At 43.2% G+C, this 15,899-nt stretch overlaps 1 protein-coding gene across 3 annotated transcripts in view; it reads right to left on the bottom strand.

The window, feature by feature from the left end:
• Nucleotides 1-15,899, bottom strand: part of UBE2K (ubiquitin conjugating enzyme E2 K) — a 66,958-nt gene that overhangs the window by 42,007 nt on the left and 9,052 nt on the right. Inside the window, exon 2 of one of the 3 annotated variants that reach the window (XM_065405777.1) lies at nucleotides 8,215-8,288. The exons of the other annotated variants lie outside the window; for them this stretch is intronic. Coding sequence (XP_065261849.1) covers nucleotides 8,215-8,288 — 74 coding nt within the window. The remainder of the gene's footprint in view (nucleotides 1-8,214; nucleotides 8,289-15,899) is intronic. 3 annotated transcript variants of the gene reach the window in all.

Genomic DNA, 15,899 nt, shown 5'->3' on the forward strand with positions numbered 1-15,899 from the left:
AAAATGCTTTGATATGATAATGAAGAACATCTACTCAATAGTAAATAATGACAAATTTTCAAGATAGTGTACAGATTTAACTATGTCTTCCATTGAGGTCAAAACAAGTTCTGTAACTCACCTAAATCTTTGCATGCTACTTTGAACATTCACGCCAAACATTGGTGTACATATATGGAGCACACAAAGTAACTAAGTGCTTGTCTACACTTGAAAGTAACTAAGTGCTTGTCTACAGATGAAGGTAGGGTGTGAATCTGAAAAACTTTTCCTGAAAAACTCCATCTATAGAAATGCCCCTAACTCTACAGAACTAGAGTGTTTCATTTCAACAAAACTGTGCTATTTGCTATTTCCAGGTTCCGTGCATAACATTTTTTCTCCATGTCTTTTTAAACAGAGGTATCTTTCACTAGAAATGACACTTCTTTGGCCTGGTCTACACTAACCCCCAAATTCGAACTAAGGTACGCAACTTCAGCTACGTGAATAACGTAGCTGAAGTCGACATACCTTAGTTCGAACTTAGTTCAGACGCGGTCCACACGCGGCAGGCAGGCTCCCCGTCGACTCCGCGGTACTCCTCTCGCCGAGCTGGAGTACCGCAGTCGACGGCAAGCACTTCCGGGATCGATTTATCGCGTCCAGACCAGATAAATCGAACCCGGAAGTTCGATTGCCAGCCGTCGAACTACCGCGGTAGTGTAGACCTGGCCTTACTTCATATTTACTTTTTTTTTTTTTTTTTTTTGCTTTACAGCAAGTGCCTACTAGAAAAATCTTTAGGCACACATATACATGAACATAACTATATATGAGTTATCTATATAAACATGCATGACCACAATAAAATCAGCTGGGCTTTAAAATTTGGCAATGCCTTAGTTCTCGAAGAGTACAGCCTTTGAACATTTTTGGGGAAAATTTAAAAATAAGGTACTAAGTGACAAACGTGTTTAGAGGGTACATGCTAAGATTTCAGCAGAACTTAGTGAATATGGTCTGAAAAGTTTCCCCAATATCATCTGCTCACCCAAGGATGAAAAATACCAGTTCCTCACTCTCATCATTGCCCCACTCTCACTCCCCCAAAAAAGGCACATCTAATTTACTTTAGATTAGTTTTTGTTTGCTCCTCACCAAGTGAAGAACCTCTGCTCTGCACCAGTCTTCTACCACTTTAAAGGACACTCCTTATGCAGCACACCACATTCCTGGGTGCACAGGAAACCACTGAACACTCATCTCTTCATCTTCATTTGGACACACCTGCTCCTTCCCCTTCCTTCCAAGGAAAGCAACAGATGCACTAGAGCCTTTGCCTTTTGCCACATACATAAGATACAAGTTTAACAAGAAAAATAGGAATAAAACATGCTAAGATACATACAACATTGCTAAATGTGCTGTTCTTCACTTGTAATAAGAAAACTGCAGGTTGAATGAATGTAATGACCCAGTAATTTCTATGAAAAATATATCGTCTCTTTTTTCTATCTTCCAAAACAGAAAGTTTGTTAGATCATAAGTAGTACAGTAACTCCTCACTTAACGTTGTAGTTATGTTCCTGAAAATGTGACTTTAAACGAAACTACGTTAAGCGAATCCAATTTCCCCATAAGAATTAATGTAAATAGGGGGGGTTAGATTCCAGGGAAAAAAAAATTTTGCCAGACAAAAGGCATTATATACATTTTAAACCATTTTAAACAAGCAATTTAATACAGGTATTAAACAGGCTGACACCCCCCCCCCCAATCAGCTCCCCTACGCCCCCTCACCCAGCGCCTCCCGCCCGCTGGCAGACCCCGCGGATCAGTGCCTTCCCCCTGCCTCCCCTACGCCGCAAACCAGCTGATTGCCGCAGGCAGGAGGAGCATGGGGAAGACGCTGATCCGTTGGGTCTGCCAGCAGGCAGGAAGCACTGGGGGAGAGGCATAGGGGAACTGATAGGGAGGCTGCCAGCTGTGGACAAAGCAGGTGGCCAAACAACGTTATAGCGGAGCATTGCACAACTTTAAACGAGCATGTTCTGTAACGGAGCAGGGACGTAACATCGAAACAACGTTAAGTGAGAGGACGTTAAGTGGGGAGTTACTGTACTTTCATCAGGTAAGCTGTTTCAAGAAAGATCTAAAATTTGATTATACTAAAAACTGCCAGGTCTTAGAGAAGGAAGTTTAGTTTCTCCAAACATCCAACAACATGGCACCCTGCTTATGGCCTTGAAGTCTCAGGTTCAGAGAACCTTTCATAAATTGATGACTATTAAAAACAGTTTCCTATAAGGATGCTCTCCCTTCTTATAATATTTTCTTTTACAGCCAGAAGAAGGATAACATTTAAGTCAAATTCTGAGTAAAAGATGCTTCTCTTTAGTTTGAGGCCTCTGTACGTAGCCATAGTAGCGAGTTGTACATGTTGCAGTAGTAAAATTAATACTGTGGCACCCCCTTTATCCAATCTAATTGGGACTTGGGCCAGATTAGATAAAAATTCAGATAATCCGAAGAATAGGCAAAGAGCTTTAGCCCTGAGCCCCGTTACCCGGGGTTGACAGCCCGAGCCCCACTACCCAGGGCTGAAAGCCCCACTTCAGTTAGTACAGAGAGCCAGATAATGGAGCCTTGGATAAACGGGGTTCTACTGTATTGTATTTTTCTTTTCTCTGTTAATTTGGACTAAAACCTGGCATGCTAATGTTTCATGAAAACATGAAAGTTTGGGGGGGGGGAGGAAATCCATCACTCCCATTAGATATAAAATTAAGTACCAATACGCTGTTCAATATTATACAAGCCTCGGGAGACAGTCATAGCCTCAAGTACAATTAAGTTTAGTCTACTACAGTCACATACATATTGTACCTTGCTGCCACTAAGACTTGAGGCAATGTAGGCAGGTTGCTGGAGGCTAGTTTTGAAAGGCTTTGTGAAATAAATGTTTTTTTCGGAACCATTTACTAAAGGATGTGAGCTAAGGAAGACTGTTCCAAGCATAAGGGGTGGCATGGAGTATGGCATGAAGACAAACATAAGGATACAAAAAACATAGCTATAAGGGAGACTTGGAAGGAGCCTAGAGAGGAACAAAGGAAATGAAAAAAATGACAGAAGTTTAAAATATTAGTAGAAATCTTAGTTCTCCTGTCACATTCAAGTTGTTGCCGTGGCCAGGAGAGGGGCAGCCCGAACACAGCCCCAGCTCAGACCTGCCGCAGCCGGGGAAGGGGTGGCCCAGCCCCAGCCCAGATCTGCCGTGGCACCCCTCCCCCAGCTCGGGGCGCCTATCCCAAGGCCCCAGCCCCGGAGCTGCTGTGGCGGGGAGACACACCTCTCCCCTCCCAGCCCCGGAGCTGATATGGGGAGAGAGAGCTGTGGAGAGCCCTCTCTCCCTGCCATAGCCCCAGAGCACCCTCCTGCACCCCAAACCCCTCATCCCCAGCCCAGAACCCACACCCCCAGCTGAAGCACTCACCCCCTCGCTCCCCAACGCTCTGCCCCAGACCTGAGCCACTCATTCCTGGCCCCACCCCAGAGCGCCAGTGCCCCCATCCCCCCCACACACACCCCAACCCTCTGCCCCAGCCCTGAGCCCTTCATCCCCGGCCCCACCCCGGAGCTCTCACCCCACCCCCACATCCCAAACCTCTGCCCCAGCCCTGAGACCATCATCCCCAGCCCCACATCCCCAGCCGGAGGCCTCACACCCCTGCACTCCAACTCTCTGCCCCAGCCCTGAGCCCTCTCCCACACACCGCACCCCTCGGCCCCACCACATGAATTTTGTTGTGTGTACCAATATGAAGGTTATGTGTCACACATCACCTCCATATTGGTGCGCATAACAAAATTCATTCCGCACATGTGTGGGAAAAATTAGAGGGGACACTGGCTGACAACCTGTAAATTCTGAGCTCTGGTCTGTGCTACAGAGTTAGGTCAACACAAGGCAGCTAACTCTCTAAGCATCTACACTAAAATGTCACTCCTGCCAATATAACTCACCCACTACACCGACTTAACTTCACCTCCACGTGAGGCGTAGCATTTAGGTCAACATAGTTAGGTCGATGCAGTTTCAGTGCAGACACTGCATTACTTACATTGACTTCAGTGGCCTCCAGGAGGTGTCCCACGATGCCCCACCTTGACTGCTCTGGTACCCGTTTTGAACTCTGCTGCCCATCAGCCAGGTACACATCCCTCCCAGTTAAAACACCACAAAATGTTCAAATTGCATTTCCTGTTTGCTTGGCTTGGAGAGCACTGTCCAGCTGACCACACTGCAGATACGCTCTTGCTGGAGTACGCAGGAGGTGCTGGATCTCCTGGGTCTATGGAGAGAAGACGCTGTACAGGCACAGCTCTGATCCAGCCATAGAAACCTTGATATCTATGAGGAGTTTGCTTGGGGCATGGAGGAGAAGGGCTACAAGAGGGACCTGCAGCAGTGCCTCATGAAAGCCAAGGAGATGCAGCAGACATACTAGAAGGCAAGGAAGGCTAACAGTCGATCTGGTGCAGAGCACAGACATGTCACTTTTACAAAAAGCTGCATGCCATCCTCAGCGGAGACCCCACCACCATTGCCAAGAGACCACGGATACTTAGGGGGAGCAGGAGTCACAGGCCCCCAATGCGAACAGTGATGAGGAGGATGGGGAAAAGGCCACTGGGGGATCCAGCAGCGCAGCAAGCCAGGACCTGTTTTTTACTCCTGGACAGTCCAGCCAGTCCCTACAGTCCAGCATGAAAAAGCCTGATGCAGGGTAAGGAACCTCTGGTAAGTATGCAGGGTTTTTTGAAATTGCAGGGACACATCTGTTGATTTACTCTTTTTTAACTTATGCTAGAAGAGGTAGTGAAAGAACCAATAGAGCTACAGTTGCTATCTGCTTCTCCTTCCCCCTGTACAGTTAGGCAGAAGGGGCCCTGCAGAACAGTTTGTTTATGTGAACCGGGATGTCCCGTGAATCCTCCATAGAGATCTTGAGGAAATTTTCCTGGAGCTAGTCTGCCATCTTCTGCCGACGGTTTCTGGGGAGGGCTGCCTTATTTCTTCCGCCACCGTATGACACTTTCCCATGGCACTCAGCAATTACTTCAGCAGGCACCACTACAGCACATAGGCTAGCAGCATATGGCCCTGTCCTGCAGGACCTGTTCTCTTTCAGCCTTGGTTACCCTCAGGAGTGAGATACCAACTAAAATCTGTTTGACAGAACAAGGAGCAATGGTCTCAAGTTGCAGTGGGGGAGGTCCAGGTTGGATATTAGGAAACACTATTTCACTAGGAGGGTGGTGAAGCACTGGAATGCGTTACCTAGGGAGGTGGTGGAGTCTCCTTCCTTGGAGGTTTTTAAGGCCCGGCTTGACAAAGCCCTGGCTGGGATGATTTAGTTGGGAATTGGTCCTGCTTTGAGCAGGGGGTTGGACTAGATGACCTCTTGAGGTCCCTTCCAACCCTGATATTCTATGATTCTATGATTCTATGAAATCACTACTGCCTGTGGAAAACAGTGCCAGTATTCAGTTCAATTGCCCTATACCAGTGGTTCTCAACCTATTTACCAGTGAGCCACATATGCAGCTGTGTTATGTGGGCCGCATCCACACAATATATATACTACCTGTATGGCCCTGAGGTCACATGGGCTGCAGCTATATGCTGATTGGGCCGCAAGCAGCCCATGGGCCACAGATTGAGAACCACTGCGCTATACACATATACTCATACATGTGAGCTAGTCCCCCCACCTTATGATCCCAACTCACCCCTTCCCCCTCCCCCCCCAGCCATACTCATCATCGCTGGGACTACTGCCGTGCTCTATGAATCCCACAGAGAAGTGAGAACATGCTGCTTGCAAGTTGTGTGGGTCAAGGGGAGTGAGTTCAGTATATCAAGTTTCCATTTATCTTGTGAATACACTCACAATAGTACCTCTGTGCATTGTATCTTTTGCAGCTGGAAATGTGGCCTTGAGGGTCTCTCCATCCACATCAACGAAGCAGCTCAGCCAGATAAGGAGAAGAATGAAGAGGACATGTTCCAAGAGATCCTGCAAGCCTCTGCTGCTTTGGATACCGAGCACAGGACTTGGAGGATCACCCCCGCAGACAGCATGGACAGGGACACAGCAGAGAGGAAAAAAGCACAGGCAAAGGAGAGAGACATGCAGCAGGAGATGCTAGCACTTCTCAGGCAGCAGAAAAGCATGCTGGAGACTCTAATTGACATCAGGTTCAACAGTCCCGTGCTCGCCTCCCTCTGTACCCCAGAAAGAATCGGATTCCAGGACCTCCCTACAACCCCCCACATTCCACATGGTGTCCAGGGCTGCTGCACTATCCCTACCACTCGCCCGGGGGAGAGTACAGGCAATCACAGCTGCACATACACCAACCATGTCTCTCGCACGTCAGTGTATGTGTTTGTGAAATGGAAATGACTATTCTTTCCCCTTCAAAAGTTCTTTTCCCTGTATTTATAAAGTTTCATTCAGTTATAAATGTGTCTGTTTGCATGGGTTTGGAATAAAAGTCTATTTATGGAAACTTAATTGATCGTTCTTAGTTCACAACATATGCTGGCTGGGGCTGACATCATTCACAGATAATAGTAATAAGTGTATTTGCAATGTTATATTACTACACTCTCAGCACTCATCTCAAGGTTCATACCGGGGGTGCAAAAAAGCAATGCCAGGCAGAGCACACTACAGCAGCACACATTACCGTGGCTCACTATTAAAATGGTCTTTCAAAGCCTCCCGGAGCCAAACAGCTCTATGTTGAGCTCTTCCTTTAGCCCTGGTATCCGGCTACTCAAAATCTGCAGACAGCCATTCCACCTCCACCCTGGCAGAAACTCTTCCCCCTTTGCTTCACAGATATTATGCAGGACACAGCAGGCAGCTATAATCACTGGGATTTTTTTCACTGAGGTCCAATCTCATGAGTAGATAGTGCCAGCGACCTTTCAAATGGCCAAAGGCACATTCAACTGTCATTCTGCATGCTGAGCCTGCACTTGAAGTGCTCCTTGGTGCTGTCAAGGTGGCCAGTGTACAGCTTCATGAGCCACCGAAGTAAGGGGTAGGCTGGGTCTCCCAGGATCACTACTGGCATTTCAACATCCCCAATGGTAATCTTGTGCTCTGTGAAGAAAGTCCCTGCTTGCATCTTTCTGAACAGGTCTGTGTTCTTAAAGATGCTTGCATCATGAACCTTCCCTGACCAGCCCACGTTGATGTCAGTAAAACATCCTCGGTGATCCACAAGCACTTGCAGTATCATAGAAAAGTAGTTTTCTGTTGATGTACTCTGTGGCAACGTGGTCTGGTGTCAAAATAGGGATATTCATGCCATCTATTGCCCCACTGCTGCAAAACCATCCACTATGTCCTGCATATTGCCCAGAGGGACAGTCCTGCACAGCAGGACGTGATTAATGACACTACACTCTTGCATCACAGCAACCCCCGTGGGTGGATTTCCCCAACTCCAGTGTCTCAATGAGTGGATTAGACCAGGGGTCTCAAACACACAGCCCGGGGGCTGCATGCGGCCCGCGGGGTTATTTTCTGCGGCCCGCGAGCTCCTCACGGCCCCCCCCGCCCTCCCCCAGCGTTTACCTAGAGCGGCTCCGGCCCGACGGGCACTGGGGGCAGGGCAGGCTCCCTGCCTGCCTGCCCTGCCCCGCGCTACTTGGGGAAGCCGACGGAACCTGGGGAAGGAGGGGCACAGGGGTGTGTGTGGCTGTTGCTTCAGGCACCGCCCCCAGCAGCTCCCATTGGCCGTGAATGGGGAACCGCGGGCAGCATTGGGGTGGGGATTTCAGGGAAGGGGTTGGAATGGGGGCAGGGAAGGGGTGGAAAAAGGCGGGGCAGGGGCAGGGCCACATGGAAGGGGTGGAGTGGGGGCAGGGCCAAGGGCGGCGGGGGGGAGGTGTCAGTAAATGGGGCCCTCAGGCCAATGTACTAGTCCTCATGTGGCCCTCCTGGTCATTTGAGTTTGAGACCCCTGGTAGACGATGGTGTAAGTAGGAGGGGTTTAGATTTATTAAGAACTGGGGAAATTTTTGAGAAAGGGGGCGCCTATATAGGAAGGATGGGCTCCATCTAAACCAAAATGGAACCAGACTGCTGGCATTTGAAATTAAAAAGGTTGTACAGCAGTTTTTAAACTAAGGGCTGGGGGAAAGCTTACAGGTGCAGAGGAGCACATGGTTCGGGCAGCAACATCCCTTAGGAGAGGATCTATTAATGGAGATTCTTTATGTCCTAGAGAGGAGGAGAGGATGGAAGATGATAAAATACAGGTATGATCTTATGAGAAACAGTCAAATGAAAAAAAGTACCGTTCAATTACATCATGTAATGATAGAGAACCAGAAAGTGACAAGTTTTTTAAGTGCTTATATGCCAATGCTAGAAGTCTAAATAATAAGATGGGTGAACTAGAGTGCCTAATTTTAAATGAGGATATTGATATAATAGCTATCGCAGAAACTTGGTGGAATGAGGATAATCAATGGGACACAGTAATATCAGGGTACAAAATATTTCAGAAGGAGAGAACAGGTTGTGTTGGTGTGGGAGTGGCACTATATGTGAAAAAGCGTAGAATCAAATTAAGTAAAAATCTTAAATGAGCCAAACTGTACCATAGAATCCCTATGGATAGTAATTACATGCTCTAACAACAACAACATAGCAGTAGGGATATATTACCGATCACCTGACCAGGATGGTGATAGTCACTGTGAAATGCTATGGGAGATTAGAGAGGCTATTAAAATAAAAAACTCAATAATAATGGGGGATTTCAACTATCCCCATACTGACTGGGTACATGTCACCTCATGACGGGATGCAGAGATAAAGAGATAGAGGTTCTTGACACCTTAAATGACTGCTTTTTGGAGCAACTAATCCTGGAACCCACAAAAGGAGAGGCAATTCTTAATTTAGGCCTAAGTGGAGCACAGGATCTGGTCCAAGAGGTGAATATAGCTGGACCGCTTGGTAATAGTGACCGTAATATAATTAAATTTAACATCCCTGTGGCAGGGAAATCACCACAGCAGCCCAACACTATAGCATTTAATTTCAGAAAGGAGGACTACACAAAAATGAGGAAGTTAGTTAAACAGAAATTAAAAGGTACAGTGCCAAAAGTGAAATTCCTGCAAGCTGCATAGAAACTTTTTAAAGACACCATAATAGAGGCTCAACTTAAATGTATACCCTAGATTAAAAAACACAGTAAGAGAACCAAAAAAGTGCCAGCGTGGCTAAACAACAAAGTAAAAGAAGCAGTGAGAGGCAAAAAAGCATCCTTTCAAAAGTGGGAGTTAAATCCTAGTGAGGGAAATAGAAAGGAGCATAAACTCTGGCAAATTAAATATAAAAATATCATTAGGAAGGCCAAAAAAAGAATTTGAAGAACAGCTAGCCAAAGACTCAAAAAGTAATAGCAACATTTTTTTAAGTACATCAGAAGCAGGAAGCCTCCTAAACAACCAGTGGGGCCACTGGACAATCGAGATGCTAAAGGAGCACTCAAGGACGATAAGGCCATTGCGGAGAAACTAAATGAATTCTCTGCATCAGTCTTCAAGGCTGAGGATGTGAGGGAGATTCCCAAACCTGAGCCATTCTTTTTAGGTAACAATCTGAGGAACTGTCCCAGATTGAGCTGTCATTAGAGGAGATTTTGGAACAAATTGATAAACTAAACAGTAATAAGTCACCAGGACCATATGGTATTCACCCGAGAGTTCTGAAGGAACTCAAATGTGAAACTGCAGAACTATTAACTGTAGTCTGTAATCTTAAATCAGCTTCTGTACCAAATGACTGGAGAATAGCTAATGTGATGCCAGTTTTTAAAAAGGACTTCAGAGGTGATCCCGGCAATTACAGGCCAGTAAGCCTGATTTCAGTATCGGGCAAACTGGTTGAAACTATAGTACAGAACAAAATTGTCAGACACATAGATGAATATAATTTGTTGGGGAAGAGTCAACATAGGTTTTGTAAAGAGAAATCATGCCTCACCAATCTACTATAAATCTTTGAGTGGGTCAATAAGCATGTGGACAAGGGGGTTCCAGTGGATATAATGTACTTAGATTTTCAGAAAGCCTTTGACAAGGTCCCTCACCAAAGGCTCTTATAGCAAAGTAAGCTGTCATGGGATAAGAGGGAAGGTCCTCTGATGGATTGGTAACTGGTTAAAAGATAGGAAACAAAGAGTAGGAATAAATGGTCAGTTTTCAGAATGAAGAGAGGCAAATAGTGGTGTCCCCCTGGGGTCTGTATTGGGACCAGTCCTATTCAATATATTCATAAATGATCTGGAAAAATGGGTAAACAGTGAGGTGGCAAAATTTGCAGATGATACAAAATTGCTCAACATAGTTAAGTCCATAGCAGACAGCGAAGAGCTACAAAGGGATCTCTCAAAACTGGGTGACTGGGCAACAAAATGGCAGATGAAATTCAATGTTGATAAATGCAAAGTAATGCACATTGGAAAGCATAATTCCAACTATACATATAAAATATGGGGTCTAAACCCGTTCTGTTCATTCCCAGGGGCACCTGGCATTGGCCACTGTTGGAAGACAGGATACTGGGCTAGATGGACCTTTGGTCTGACCTAGTACGGCCATTTTTATGTTCTTATGTTAACTAACACATGCTAATTAACAAACACATGTTGAACTGATGAAGTTAAAGCATAGGGGGAACCTAAGGCTTACCTTTACCAGTTAACACATTTAAAACTATAACTTAATTTATTAACGCTAAGATTTTAACGTGCGTTAGTTAACATATGTGCTAAACATACCCCTTGTCTTCCTAGTGAAGAAAGGACCTGTATGAAGGACACCACTGCTATAAAACAGACCAAACAGTTTTTTCAATCTAATCACTATTTTTCTTTCTTATGGTTTTCTCAATTTTCACATAATTAATCTCAGCCCAAAGGAGATTTTTTTATAGGAAGCTTCAAAAAGTCAGATTAAAATTTTACAGTTATGAAAGCATAGAAGAGTACATGCCTTTCTTGGAAAAAATAAGTGAGATTCCTTTCACACTTTAACAACAAAAAACAGCTCAGTCAGTAAATGGAATGTCATTTTTACTAATATATATGATACTAACAGAATATTTGAATGCACAGAATTAAGATGCAAACAAGAGTGTTCAAAAACATTAAGAAAAATTGAGTACTTGCATGGCCAGACCATTATTTTAAAATTTCTTATAATTTTAATTATGAACTAAATTTCTATTAATTTCCTAGGCAAGTGTAATTATAGAAAACTCAGTCCACAGCAACTTTAATTTTAATAACCAATGTACTTTCAGGTATCTGCAACAAAAACCACCTTAATTTTTGTTTAAACAAGATTACACACACACACACACACACACACACACACACACACACACACACACACACACACACACTTTAAAAAGCTCAATCAAATTTACTGAAACTGTTCCATATAAAAAAAGTTAGATTTGGGCTAATAAAGAGAGGTTTTAGTCCAAAAGGGAAGTTGTTGAAACCATTATGAAGAAGTAAAAATAGGTGTTTAGAACAGGATGGCCTCAATGTGTTGAGTGTTGAGATATTACTATTACAAAATGTATTGCTCCGATTACTCAAAGAGCGAATTAGTTTAATGAAATTTCAAAAAAGAGAGCTAAGAAGCACACACTTCTTCCTACCTTGGAATCTTATGCCTGGTCTATGCTGAAAAGATTTACTGGTATAATTATTTTAGCTAAGGGTCTGACTTTTTGACCAAAATAATTACGGGTAAAAGCATTTATATCAGTATAGTTATCCCCCTTCCAGTACAGGACCAGCTGTACAGGTATAAAGCACCTTTATAGCAACATAATTATGTCCACACTGGGTTGGGGGGGGAGAGGGGGTTTATATTGCTTTAACTATACTGCCATAGTTAAACTGTTACAACTTCCTAGCATGGATAAACCCTTGCAAACATGTTTTGGTAGGCATCACTAAACATTGAGAACCTGAACACCATTTGAGTGACAAAAGCATGCTAAATACTCTACAGGACACAGTGCAAGGGTTCCCTGCACCGAGGAGTTTACAACATAAATCATACAGAAAACAGTAGACACACAAAGCCCAGATGAAGGATCAACTTCACAGGGGCGTAAGATTGTATTTTTGTTTTGATGTTATACACCCTTTTCTCTTTGATTCTATAAAACTGAAAAGCTTCACAGACAAACTGTGTTTTAATGAGAAATGTTAATTCCCCACTATATGTGCAAATACACAAGATTATTGGTTACTTCAGACCTGATCCAGCAGTCAATTCCACAAGTTAATTCCCACTTTTGGTCACTAGTGGTTCTACATGTGAGGAGATTGCAGGATTACCCTTGTTTCAAAAGATTATACTCCTTCCTTCTCACCCACACAGTCTAAAACAAGACACCTTTAACTTCACTTTTAAATAAAAAGAAAATTAACTATAAATTTCTAACATGGAAGGATCTATTCTATCTGCTTAAGTAAACTAAAGGAATTATTGATTTGGGATATTTTTAAACAATTATAAATGTTATTTTACAATTTGGCCATACATGAATTTGATTTATTTTTTTTAGTATGCAGACTCACTTATCAACCATATTAACTGTATTTTAGTCCACAAAATAGCTTTTACTCCCCAAACTAAAAATATTCCTAAATCGGAGATTACAGAACAACAAAAAAAAAAAAATTAATTAAAGGAGATATCCTATCTCCTAGAACTGGAAGGGACCTTGAAAGGTCATCGAGTCCAGCCCCCTGCCTTCACTAGCAGGACCAAGTACTGATTTTGCCCCAGATCCCTAAGTGGCCCCCTCAAGGATTGAACTCACAACCCTGGGTTTAGCAGGCCAATGCTCAAACCACTGAGCTATCCCTCCCCCCCGACTAAACAAATTTAGTCAGTCAGTTACAAGTGCAAAAAATAGACTGGGAACCCAGAAAGCACCGTACAATATTATCAAAATTAATGAACTTTATTACATAACCTTGAGCAAAATTGTTTACTTTTCTCCATAAAAAGGAGAAGTTTTGTTCAGAACTCTGTCAAAAAGTAAGACCCTCAGCACATTAGCTATGAAATATAATTAAATGTATTTTCAAGTATACTCATCTTTTCTTAGGCTACTATTGTTGGTGACTATTGTTCTAAAAAAATTAAAAAATTACATGGACAGTGTAACAAGTCCTTAAAGATTATGAAAACAGGCTAGAAACTGGTTAACTCTTGACTATAAACTTAAAAATTACATAGTAAAGTAATACTAATTTAACAATCAGAAGGCAAAGTAATTTAAAAACTTGTTAGCACAGTTTGACATTAGGGTCCCAACCACTGCAAATGACATCACTTTTTTTTTAAAGCAAAATTCCCATCAGCAGCAGTATCTACAGTATCTACATCTAACTGTAATATATCTATTTTCAAATACATTTCAGTTCAATGTAATGAAAAGTGTTACTCTTTTGGAAATTTCAGGCTGCTAGGTTACGTCAGATTAAACTAGAAGGTCATACACTTCATTGCTTATGTAGGTGGAACTGTACATCTAGCAGGGTCCTTCGCCTCCACTATGACCAGGCCCCTCACCCCTGTGTCGCCATTTGGTCATTCAGAATACAGGGGTAAGAGTCATGGTAAGGGGCGTGCTGGCCAGATCAGGGGATGAAAGGCTTCCAAGCATCCTGATTTCCACTAAAATCAGGCCCAGTATCTCCTTTTGGTGCTCTAGGCAAAGGAAGTTCTCTAGTACCCTAACCCCATCCTCATCCCTAACCCTGAGATCCCAACCTCATGCTCATCTCCACAGAAACTTTACTTCCCTCCCCACTGTCCTCTATGAGGTCGGTGTGTCACCGCTGTATCTTGAATTTAGTGAGCCTGATTTTAGTGGCTCTTCCAATTTTCCCCGAAATCAATAGGGTTCTTTCTGCCCATTGATATCAAAACATTTCCCTGAATGTTTACAATTGATTAGCTGCAGTTTTCAAAAGTTATCACATTACATACATACAGGCAGAAATGCCATCAAGTTGAGTGGTGGACCTCAATTCATTTGTCCTATTATCCCGATTCCTTGGTCAACCCACAGGTCTAGTCAAATGGTCATGCACATGTTTAATGATATTTTACAAAAAGGGTTCTGAATACTTACAGGTCATAATGAAATACTACATTAGTGTAAATACTATTAATAGGAACATTAACACACTATCCAGTTATTCTATTAGCATTTGCATGAGAAAAATATTGATTTTAATAGTGAATACAGCACACTGGATTCAAAGGTCTTGAGGAGCAGCCATAAAATTCAGATAAACATGTTTAGGATAAAAATGTGAGTTAACAAGCAGGTTTTTAAAAGAGTACTCTCAGTTCTGGAGCACAATCTTCTGAAACCCTGCTAGTAAGTTCCTCTGCTTTGAGCAAGCTATTGAACACCAGCTAACTGTAGTGCAGTCCCTTTAAAAACCAGCTGACACTGCAGGATGATTTTGCATCTCATCCAGTACCACCTGCGGGACATACACCCCTGGCTTCCTGAATTCTATTTAACTCATGTTTGGGTATTGTACACTAAAGAGTGATAACATGCTATTAACTTTGTTTATGACAAATTGTTTACATAATCAACATGGGCAGAGCTTGAAAAATCTACTTATGATTAAAGAGTAGAAAATTCCCTTCATAAGTGGGGGGTGAGGCAAAGAAGCACTCCAACCAATAATTTCTGTAAAATTTAAAGATTGTCTTCACTATGACAAGTGACGGTCAAAGACAGACATTGTAGCATTCAATATCTACTCTCACTCCATGATTCTAGTCCAAAAGACAGCTCAATATAAAAGCAAAGATATGTTCTTCCAACTGCTAACAATAAGAATTCAACCTGGGATCTGAAAATTAAGCATGGTTCCTTCTGGCTCATAACAATGGAAAATTCTGAAATCAGAGCAGAGATCCTAATCCGGCAAACTCGTAAAGTCTGTCTATATGAGAAAGCTTTATCAGTTATACCAACATAATTATACCAACCATGTGAGGACACTTGTTCTGGAACATGCGTGGGTTTTTTGGTTAGCATACACCCTTTCTCAAATGCCAAATCAACCATAAAAAGGCACTCCCATACTAGAATAAGAGCATCTACTTTATACCAGGGCTTTATAACAGTATCAATTTAAAATTCACACCTCAGGTTATAGCCAAAAAATGTTAGCATGTAGACACGGCCTAACTTTATTCGTGCAAGTAGTTCCCTTATGCTCACCAACTGCACTCTGATTTCAATAGGACTACTCATATGAATCAAGTTAAGTGCATGTGTTGGCAGGAACATTATTGGTTCTGTTCATTAACAATTCTGTTGCTGCTGCACAAGTCACAGTAGAAGCTACCTCACTCTTTCGTAGCTATATTGGTCCTGCAGTGCTAACAGGAGCAAAAAGCAGCAATGTGCTATTTTTAGTCACTTTTCCAGAGTAGAACTGAATTTTAAGCTTCTATCTGCCAACCTGACAGGATGTCCCGGGATGTCCTGCTCATCCACCTGGGCACTAATGATATTGTCAGGTAGGCCCCTGCACAGTGACTGCACGGCTCTGGGAGCAAGGGTGATGTTCTTGTCCATCCTTCTGAGTTAGGCCCTAGGCAGGGACACCAACTCACCAATTTAGTGAGGAGGGCTTTAAATCAGGTTCAAAGGGGTCAAGTGATAAAAGCCCACAGGCAGGTATAAAAATGGTGACCTTAACAGAAGGGTCACAGGACCAACAAGAGGGAAACAGTGAGGGAATCA

Source organism: Emys orbicularis, chromosome 5, assembly GCF_028017835.1.
Source record: "Emys orbicularis isolate rEmyOrb1 chromosome 5, rEmyOrb1.hap1, whole genome shotgun sequence".
Classification (NCBI taxonomy): Eukaryota; Metazoa; Chordata; order Testudines; family Emydidae; genus Emys; species Emys orbicularis.